Source organism: Lutjanus erythropterus, chromosome 3 (genome assembly GCF_056507025.1).
Source record: "Lutjanus erythropterus isolate fLutEry1 chromosome 3, fLutEry1.hap2, whole genome shotgun sequence".
In the NCBI taxonomy this organism is placed as follows: domain Eukaryota; kingdom Metazoa; phylum Chordata; class Actinopteri; order Lutjaniformes; family Lutjanidae; genus Lutjanus; species Lutjanus erythropterus.
The window spans coordinates 2013301-2024175 of record NC_139319.1 but is presented as its reverse complement, the minus strand read 5'-3'; the positions used below and the strand labels follow the sequence as shown (position 1 = coordinate 2024175).

Below are 10875 nucleotides of genomic sequence, written 5' to 3'. Positions count from 1 at the left end.
TTTTGTTTTTTTTTTGGTTTCTAATCTGTTTTGCTAAATAATGGTGTCTTGTAAGCCTGTTTGGGCTGGGCACATGCTTGTTCTTGACACAAAAAATTAAAAAAATAATTCATTCATTCATGCATTCTGTATAATATATTTAACATTTTTAACAGCTGTATATGCAAAAAAGAGAAAAAAAACACTTTGTTTTTGGTAATTAAATGCAGAAATGTACAATTACAGATCACAGCATCTGCTCTGACAAACTACTGTAGTATATATGTACATATATATTACACAATATAATAGCTATCATCTCATCTCTTGTTACTATGAAGTTATGTGTAATATGTTTGCATTTTTGATACTTACTAGTATTTTGTGATGAAACAATTAATGTATTAGTTGAATGACAGAATCGATTAATTAATAGCATTTATTAAACAATAATACTAAACGTTTTCTGTTTCCAGTTTTTCCAGTGTGATTATTTTCTGTTTTTCGGGACAAAACTAGATTTATTTATATTTTCTGATAATTTACTGTAACATTAAATTGAATCAGAGATGAAAACTATCAGTAGCTGCAGCTTTAATTTAATCAGTATGAGTATTAGTGGTAGTAAAGCAAGCAACAGTATTAATAATAACTGTGGTTTTACATTTAATTGAATAGGTTTGAAGGGTTCAGTCCGTTTCCAGACTCTGATCCAGTTCCACAGTTTCCACTGAGCCCAGCAAAATCCAGCTCCATATTTTCCCTCCTGCTCCTCCCTGAGGTCATGACTGTGGAGGACAGGAAGAAGTCAGCTCACATCAGGTGTTGTTACATGATTGTTTAGAGTATTTCTGTTTTAATTCAAAGTTGATCTAACAGCAGCACCATGAGCAGCGGAGTCTGTCGCAGAGTCCTGCAGACAGCCGGCTCCTCTCCTGCGGTCTCCTCCGGCAGCTGGAGCCGGATCATCTCCTCCTGCTGCAGGCTGCAGGCTGCCGGGCCGAGCTGTGAAGCCCGCAGAGGGCTGTCAGTGTCCGGCAGAAGACTGTCGGTGTCCGGCAGAGGCTCCATGAACATCTTCAACAGAGAGATGAAGAAGAGACAGAAGAACTGGGCAGCAACACTGCAGGACGGACACCAGTACGACTACCTGAGGGACGAGGTGAGAACCTGAAGTACATGTACTCGAGTACTCTGCATTAGTAAGGTACTCTGATACTTTATTTGAGTATTTCCATTTTATGCAACTTTATACTTACAGCCTACTTTTGACAGCTTTAGTCAGTAGTCTAAGTACAAATTAAGATTTTCACACACAAATCAAACCAAGGGTTTATAAAATATGATGTTTATTATAAATTAATCTACCCAACAGTTTATACAAGAGCAGCTGAAACAGTTAGTCAATTAATCAATGACTCAGTTGACAGGAAAGTAATTTGAAACTGTGTCGATTATTGTTTAAGTAATTTTTCATGAAAAACATTTCATGGTCCCAGCGTCACTGATTTGACAAATTATGATGTTTCCTTTTTATGACTGTAAAAATGTTAATGTATTTGAAAAATGGCCTGACTGATCCTGGATTTTTGGAGCTGATGCCGATACTGACATTAAGGAGTTTAAAAATACAGATATCAGTAGGCCGTATCAGCTTATATTATTTTTATATTAAATAAATGTAGAATCTTATGGAACCGCTTTAAAATCTACACGAAACTGTTCAGAACAAGGTGTGGGATTATCTGATATCTGCAAAACTCACTAAAACATTTACGTCCCGGTCAGTAATTTGTGATTTTGTTTGTCCATTTCATGTTAATTCAAGTTCAGACTGATGTTGAATTATTGTCAGTGTCCCTGCAGACAACCTGTCCAGGCTCCAGAATATTTCCCAACATGAAAACTGATTAATTCAGTTTAATTTGAGCTCAGTTTTAATCTCCCTTGGCAGGTATTTTACTAACATTTGAAAGTTGTTGTTTTTTGTTCAGTGTAGAAACGATCTGTTGTTGTTGTTGTTGTTGTTGTTGTTGCAGGTTGGCAGTCGAGTGGCAGATCGGGTCTATGACATTGCGAGGTAACAGTTTTTTTCTTTGTTATTTAACACACACGTCCTACACAGGTTCTCTGTCTTCTCGTTCTTCTCACACGGCTCTCTCTCCTCCTGTCTTCTGTCCTCAGGACGTTTCCTCTGGCTCTGGACATCGGTGGTGGAAAAAGTCACATCGCAGAGCATCTGAGCAAGGTACAGCTGTAAAACTGTTCTCAGTGGACCGAATCATGAATACTGAATTACTGACACTTTGTGTTTTGTGCCTGTTTCAGGATGTGGTGGAGCGTTTGTTCCTGACAGACATCTCAGAGAAAACTCTGGTGAGTGACACATCTGCAGGTTCTTATCCACAACATCTGGAAGACTTTTCTTACCCCCAAAATCAAAAGACATATTTTTCCTCTTACCTTTAACACTATTTATCATTACAGATAGTTTTGGTGTGAGTTGCAGAGTTTTGGAGATGTTGGCTGCAGAGATGTCTGCCTTCTCTGCTATACAGAGTGTTTGTACCAATGTCAATGTTTGGATTACACTCTAAATATTCACTTCTACATGATTGTTATTATGTCTAAACCACAGAAAAGTTCAGGAAAACGTGTGGAAGCTAGAGAGAAGGACTTGATCAGTGGGAACGGGTGCAATTTTTTGAGAAAATAAGTTTAAACAATCAGTGAAGATCAATACAGGCTGACTGCTTAGTCTTGAAATGACCTGACACAGTGAACTACCTTGTTTTTTTGCTGAGCCCACACACAGCTGGAAACTTTAAAAGTCACAGAGGTTTGGAGATCTGCTAGTCTCTGGTCACAGAGATGAGCTGCAGAGTAAAACACAGCACTTTAAAGTCCCTGTGTGTAGAATCAGTATGTGAGCTTCAGTCTGAGGATGAATGAATCCTCACAGTCTTTTATTTTATGTCTCTGATCTTCAGAAACAGACGAGGCGGAGCGAGATCCCGACTCGTTGTGTTCTCGCCGACGAGGAGTTTCTGCCGTTTAAAGAAAACACCTTCGACCTGGTGATGAGCAGCTTGAGGTGATTATTAAATTATTTATAATAATTCTTTAGTTTTCTCCACATTTTTAACCATTAATGCTGAATTGACGAGGACACTGCTGCACCATCTGTTCTCATATATAATCATCAAACTTTACACGTTTTTTTATTTGCCCTTTCTCTCTAAAAGTTTCCATTTTGTTTCCAGCACATTTCTTTTTGGTTTTGTCAGCAGGCGAATAAAAACAGATTCATCTATATGGATTTAAACTACATTAAACTGTAGAAGAGTAGGGGAACAGTTGTGGCTCTTGTTTGTCATGCAGTTGTATCATCACAAAATCATTTCAGCTCACATATTTAAAGTTTTGTTGTGTTGTTCTGTGTATTTAATCTCACTCTTTGTTCCGTCTTCTTTCAGTCTGCACTGGATCAATGACCTGCCTGGAGCTCTCAGACAGGTGACATTAAATTCATTAGGGCAGGTGCAATATCCAAATTCCAGAAGCTGCAAAAACGGCATTATAATGAAGAAGTGTAGAGCTGCAGAGATGCTCTGGCTGATATTATTGTTTTTCAGATATGAGAAAACATGTTTTTCTGTGGTTCAGACCTCAACAAATGTCACATCATCATGATTTAATTTTTTTTTCATTGAAAATAAAAACTGTGGTGCAAAAATGATCACATCACATATGCATCTGTCAGAATAATCACATTCTGACTTTTTTTTTTACCACATGGTGCCTAGATGATGTATTATAGAACAACACACAGCATAAGAAGGGTTAAACCGAACTTTATCATAATGTGAACATGTAAAGTGGTACCAGTGTTTCAGAATATATTCTGTACTCCTGCCACTGCAGTACTGCTGTTTGTTCCAGACCAAGAAGATTAGAAAAATAAAAGTGACCACATTTCTATTGACAAACATTTTGCCTCATGAAGTTTAGAGAAAATCATTCTTTTAGCAGCCAAAAAGCCGTGCAGCCCTTTACCTCGGCAAGCAAACCACAGGGCAACAGCATGGGTCTGTTTCTTACTGCGACCGACTCTGAATGTTGAGATTCAAGGAGGAATCAGTTTTCTTGTATCTTATACAGACATGAGACAAACCTTCATCTGTTCCTTAAATAATCTGTGGGAACTGTGATCATTTCCCTTGTGATGATCTCCCAGCAGAGGTCGTATGTTCCTCAGTGTGAAGTGAAGTCAGAAGTGGATTCAGTCCCGTCTTCTTGTTCTTTGTTGTGTGAAACGGAGTCGAGCCTTTTATGATGGTTATAATCTCTGATGTTCAGCCTCATAATACCAAAGTTTTTAGAGAACTGAGTTTGTGAAATGTTCACTTACAGTAACTCTTCATGTTAAGTTTACTCTGGCTGATATTTTTCCTCCTCCGTCTCCTGGGCTCAGATCCACCAGGTGCTGAAGCCCGACGGGGTCTTCATCGGGGCGATGGTGGGCGGGGAGACCCTGTACGAGCTGCGGTGTTCCCTCCAGCTCGCCGAGACCGAGAGGGAGGGAGGATTCTCCCCCCACGTGTCGCCGTACACCGCCGTCACCGACCTGGGCAACCTGCTGGGCCAGGCCGGCTTCAGCATGCTCACTGTGGTGAGAACCTGAGGAACCACAGGAACACAAACACTGTCAGAACCCGTTCGGTTCCGCGAGTTCTCTCTTACTCTGATGAATCACACCGGAAGCTTCTGTTGAGGCTCCTTCATCTGGTGGATTTTTATTTTATACAAACAACAGACTGAAAAAAAAAAACCACTTCTTTCAGAGACGCTTTCAGAAAAAAAGATCAGGAAAAAATAAAAAGACGGAAAGATGCTGACAGAGAAACACAGTTTGCTGATAAAAGATTCCTGTTCAGGGAAGACAAACCAAGATAATTCAAATAAAATACGGATATGTAAAAATCCCTAAAACTTGCAAATAAGTCAGGTTATTTATTAAATGTTGTTAAATTCAGTAAATTAAAAATAATTAAAATGTAAAACAAAATACAGTTATATAGAAGAATGAATGATATGTATTTGTTTCACCTTAATTTATACTGAAGAGATCACTGAGGGAGGAATAATTTACAGAAACAAAGAGAAGGAAAAATAACAACAAAGAAATACACTAATAAAGAAAAGGAAACACCACAATTAGCAAAATAAAACTTCCCATTTAGGGAAAAAAAGTTGATAAAATAAATAAAATAGAATAAAATAATAATTAAAAAAAATATATGATACATAAAAAAACTAAACAAAATAAATTGAATAAAAAATATGTTTAAAAACAATCCCTAACACTTGCAATTAAAGTAGATAATTCATTATAGAAATTAAAAACAATTACAGATGTATAAAAGAATTACAAGCAGAGGTTGAGAAGTTTAAGGCCAAATTCCTGAAGTGTCCAAAAGTTCTAAGCATATTGATTTTAAGGAGATGCTGTATTTTGTTCCAGGAATCAGGTTTACTAAAATTAAAAGCAGTCAGCCTCTTACTGTATATAATAATATATATATAATATATAATAATAATAATAATACTTCACTGTGTTTAATGTTCTGCAGGAGGAAGGCAGATATTTCACCTGAAAAAGAAAACTTGAGAATATAAAGCACTAATAATAACATGTAGAGCTTAGACACCAAATAATGAACTGGTAAAATGCAATAATTAAAATGGGAAAAATGGGAATACATTCATACTGAAAAAAAATTAAATAACCACTGATATTAGAGCACATGAATAAATCCTTTATAATTAATAAAAAGTCGTCAGACTCATCTGTCACCGTCTGTTTCAGGACATCGATGACGTTCAGGTTCACTATCCAGGAATCACTGAAGTCATGACTGATTTACAAGGTACGAACGTCTCTGTGTTCACGTCTGAGTCGGTTTAAAGCTTCTAAAAGGAGTTTTAACTCTTCATGAAAGTCTCACTTTAATTCTGATGCTGGGTTGTAACCAAATGCCATTTCGTTGCACTTGTGTAATGACAAATAAAGAAATCGATTCTAATCTATCTATCTATATGACCTACAAGAGCAAACGACACCATCACAGAGATGATTGGCCGTTTCTGTATGGATATTCTTAATGGTCGCCACCGGGTCGGATTCTCTGCGAAATCGGATGAAACGAGCCTGTGTTTACATTTTCACAGTGAGTCATACGTCAGCCATCATTACTCAGAGGATTTTATTTTTGTCGTTACATTTTGCAGTCATGTTGGTGGAAACACTTCCACTTTTGTCCACAGGGGGCTCCAGAATCAACACAGTATGAAAGGTCCGTGTTGTAGCTTTAATTTACCTGCAACATTAAACCAGTCTGTAAGTGAACAAAGTGTGTGAAGCCCCTGCAGCACCTTGGGAGTGGGAGCGTGTGGGACGGTCTGAGACGGCAGAGCGGACACGCCCCGAGCGTTTCAAAGCAGATTTTGAGACCAAATTTTATATACTTATTGATTTTTTTTCAAATCTAACTAAAAATCTCCTCCTGCTTCATTTTAACTGGCTAACATACAACTCACTGTTTCTTTGCCTGGAAAAACATGAACACAGGCTCGACTCTCGACTCCATCCTGGCGGCAGACATTAAGAATAACTATAAAGAAATAAATACCTGATCTTCCAGCTGATGGACCTGTTTTATTATGTCGGTCATAAAAACTCCTTGTAGTAGCTATTGAAACGTATCTTATTAAAATCTGATGTCTTTATGGTTTTCAAGCCTCTAAATAAAATGTGACATCTTTTCTTCCACGTGAACTTTTATTTCCACGCTCTGCAGGTATGGGTGAGAGTAACTGTGCCTGGAACAGGAGGTCACTGCTGCACAGAGACACCATATTAGCTGCAGCAGCCATTTATCAAGGTGAGTGTTTGATAAAGAAGAGAGAAACCAGCTGCAAACACGACACATCTGTTTAATGCTGAAGATTTTTTAGGACTAGATCAGTCTCAAGTTGTTAAGCTGAACAAACCGTCATTCATACTGTATATTTCTATATTTTCTTCACATCTGAATCACAGCAGAGGTCGTTTTAAAACTGTCAAAGCTGGAAAATGGAAAAAAATAGAAAAAGGAAACAAGATCATAAACTTTTTAAAGATCCACTGCACCAGTGGTGGGATGTGACTAACTACAATGTGTCAGTTATTGTACTGTTGTACAATTTTTTAAGTTTAGTTTCAGTCTTACTGAAGATTTTAGTGAGTTTTAGTCACATTTTAGTCTTTTGTTGTTGTTTTGTTTTAGTCAAGATTTAGTGAGTAGAACTCAGTTTTAATTTGTAGACGGTGGTTTAGTCAATGTAAAGTAAAGATACTCAGTTTACTGTCAGAGAGAATAAAGAAACAAAAAAAAGAGGCTGAAATCAGAGAATTTTAACTTTTTTTTTCTTAAAAAAAAGACTCAAAGTAATTAATGGAATATTAAATTAGTTGTTGATTAATTTAATAATAACATTAATAATCAATTACACAATTAATTGTTGGAGTTCTTTGCTTTTTACTACATTTGTCTGAAAGCTTTAGTTACAAGTTACTTTACAGATGACATTTTTCATGCCCTTCCTGTCCAGTGAAAACCACGAATCTCCAGATGAGTTGATTTTGAATGTAAACTGAAGAATGAAGTGTGTCTCTGTGTGTTGAAACAATTCTCCTCCTTAATCTCCTCCTTAAATAATCTGAAAACAGGCTGTTTTTCTGACATCGTGGAAAGTTGAGCCACTCTTAGTTTTGAAATAACACAGAACTTTATTCCTTGTTTTGGTTTAACAGCTGTGTAATTCTGACACTTCTGTTTTCCACAGTTCCTTTATTAGATCTGATCTGCTGCCTGTTGTTCAACACTGACCCACCATCAGAGCCGAAAATAGACTCATTTCTGTTGCTGTAACTTCCTCTTTCTGAGACACAAGCTGCAGTTTTAAACACGCAGATCTAAAGGATCAAAAACTGGTGAACATGTGAACTGTTCTCTAGAAACTTGAACATTTCCTTGTTTTTTAGTATCTTTGCAGCATCATTAGATCTCAGTTTAATTGACTAAGTTCAGCATTTCTGCAGGTTATCCTGTAGTTTAAGCACAAAGACTGGAGGAAAAAGGAAACTGTGAGCCCAACTCTCTCAAATTTAAAAAACAGAGATGAAACTGTAGTATTAAATTTTCCCAAAACACCGACCTTTTCCTTTAAAATCACTTTATAGTTACACAGTGGTGGTTTGCTATATTATAATAATGATAGTTTAATGAAGTTTATTTATATAGCACTCATAAAAAACAGTGTTACAAAGTGCTTTACACACAAAACACAACAATAAAATACCCAGTGATGACTGAATAAACAAGCAAACAGGAGGAATAAAAGATGAGTGAAACTTTACAACAACGGACGATTAAAAACACAAAATACCAAGAATAAAATATAATAAAACAGTTTGTTATATAAAGCAGGGCAGTGTGCAACATCAAGGATAAATACAGTGTAACTCAATAGTTAAGAAATAAGTTTAAAAGGAAATTATATGAATTCTCGGATGTCTGTGTTTTTTTAAAATGTTTCAGAGATGTATGGTAACGAGGACGGGTCCGTCCCCGCCACCTTCGAGATCCTCTACATGATTGGCTGGAAGCCTCATGAGTCACAGGTAAACAAGGTGTACAGTCCAAATAACATTCATGCTGATTTAACACTTTATAAAAATAATATTTGTCTCAGTTTTTTGGGTGACTTTGGTGAATGTGAATTAATATTTTAAAACCCCAAAGTCACACAGTAACACAAACAAACAAACAGATCGAGGCAGCAGAAGACTGCTTTAAAGACGGCTTTAAAGAGAGCAATATTTCGCTTCCATGGTGGTTTTTGTGTCAGAAAATGCTGTCTGACGGTGGTGAAAGTGTTCTAAATATAACATACACTTGTCCACAGCAGTATATTGTTAAGCTTCCTACAGCGTTACTCCTGCTGCTTCTCCAAACTGGGTTTTTGGACCAATAACTGAGAAAAGTCCAGACTAGCCCTTTAAACACAACGATTCCATTGCAAAAACAAAACACAGTGAGACGCCGTCACTGCTGGTTTTTATCCATCAGGTTCAGGAGCACAGGAGACATGTTTTTAATAGAAAATTGGATTCATTATTTAAATGTTGTTTGTCTTTGTCTTTATCAGGCCAAACCAGCGAAGCGAGGCTCAGCCACCGCGTCGTTCGGGGATTTATCAAAGATCAGCCAGCCAACCAACACAAACAAGACATAGAAGCATCTGAGCCAATTAACAGCTGAAGAACTGCAGATTGTAAATAATATATTTTATTTAAACATCTATGTTTTGTAGCTGGTTTAAAAGTCTGCGATGTGTTTTTGTCAGTGTTATTCTCTGGAATAAAGTTAAGCAATAAAAACAGTGTTGTGAGAACTTTGTGTTTCCAGGAAATCCACAGTCAGCAGGGAGCTGTCTTAAAAATAAGAGATGACTCATTTGTCCACATGGCAGATGAAGCTGAGGGCAGAGCAGCATCAGAAAGAGACAGATCGATAAGTGGACTCAGAAACAGACAATGATAGACTCTGTTATTTTTCTTACATAAATCAACTGGATCTAAACGACTCTGCTGTCTTGTGTATGACTCTTGTCCCAAACTACTGTCTTAACACACATCAGATGAGGGGAGATGACATCCTTCTTTGCAAAATGACCAAAATGTGTCCCTCTCCATCCCGACAGAGTTCAGGGTGGTGACGTAGCTCAGTTGGTGGAGCGTGCAGCCTGTGGGCTGAAGCTGTGGGTCCCCTGCGGTGTCTGTGGGTTTGAATCAACTACATGTCAACTCCCGCCCTCTGTCCACCTTTCCTGTCTTGTCCATTAAAGCCATGAAAGTCTCCTGAAAAAAAAACAAAATTAAAAGGTTATCTTAAGTTTGGGTTGCAGACGAATTCACAGAGAGCTCTCTGAATAAGTGAACTGCACATAAAAAAATCCCCTGAAGCTGAGGTTCATGTTTATTTAATAAATAAAGTCTTTTAAATAAATACAAAGAGATTTTATTTGTAACATGTAACTTATTGGGTGCAGACACACACTGACAAAATAAAGATGATTGTTCATATTCTGGTGGCATTTTGTGTGATTCCATATTTTCAACATTTAAATTAGGTCCATTTTCTCAAAAATGTCCACACATACACTGACCTCCTGAATGCAGAAAGAATTTTCAGTAAGTTTCATTTCCATCCACAGACTCATTAGTCATCACTTCCTCTTAGATAAAGAGAAGACTGTGTGTTAGTTCAGTGTCATTTAATGAGGCTCACACGCTGCAGAGATGTTGCTTTACCTCGTCTGTCTCCTCCTCGCTGGACGTCTCTGTCACAGCTCTGCTGCTGGTAAGAACTGCTCATTTACCTTTTTTTTAAATCAACAGCACATTTATAATGTTGTTAAAGCCTTTTGGTTAGGAATGCACATCAACATGATAATATTACTATTTGATACAGGTTTTAAAAAGGAATATATTAGCCCAAAATGAACATTTGATAAGATGATGCTTTAATTTTGCGAGTACATCTGTGGTGTGTCAAAATCAAAAGTCTACTTTTTTTGACCGATAACAATACTGCAACCCTGACTGTCTGCCAATACTGAGTTTATCATGTGTCTGTCATGTTTGATTTGCCCTGATGGATACTCCAAAGAATTGTCTTTTCTATGTGTTATTGTTCCATCCAGTTGGGTTGAAAACACTCTTGATGTTAAGACGGTGACAAGCAATGATGCAAAATAAAAATAATCAATAATTCCCCTCAGATGCATTAA

General features: G+C 37.2%; 1 protein-coding gene across 1 annotated transcript; it reads left to right on the top strand.

The window, feature by feature from the left end:
- The first annotated feature begins 738 nt into the window (after window positions 1–738).
- On the top strand, window positions 739–9463 carry ndufaf5 (NADH:ubiquinone oxidoreductase complex assembly factor 5). The gene is made up of 11 exons (XM_084714635.1): window positions 739–1141; window positions 2019–2059; window positions 2164–2227; window positions 2308–2355; window positions 2970–3073; window positions 3456–3495; window positions 4454–4651; window positions 5849–5909; window positions 6840–6923; window positions 8622–8704; window positions 9232–9463. The coding sequence occupies exons 1-11, from the start codon at window positions 866–868 to the stop codon at window positions 9316–9318; spliced, it is 1086 nt and encodes a 361-aa protein (XP_084570761.1). The 5' UTR covers window positions 739–865; the 3' UTR covers window positions 9319–9463.
- The last annotated feature ends 1412 nt before the right edge of the window (window positions 9464–10875 follow it).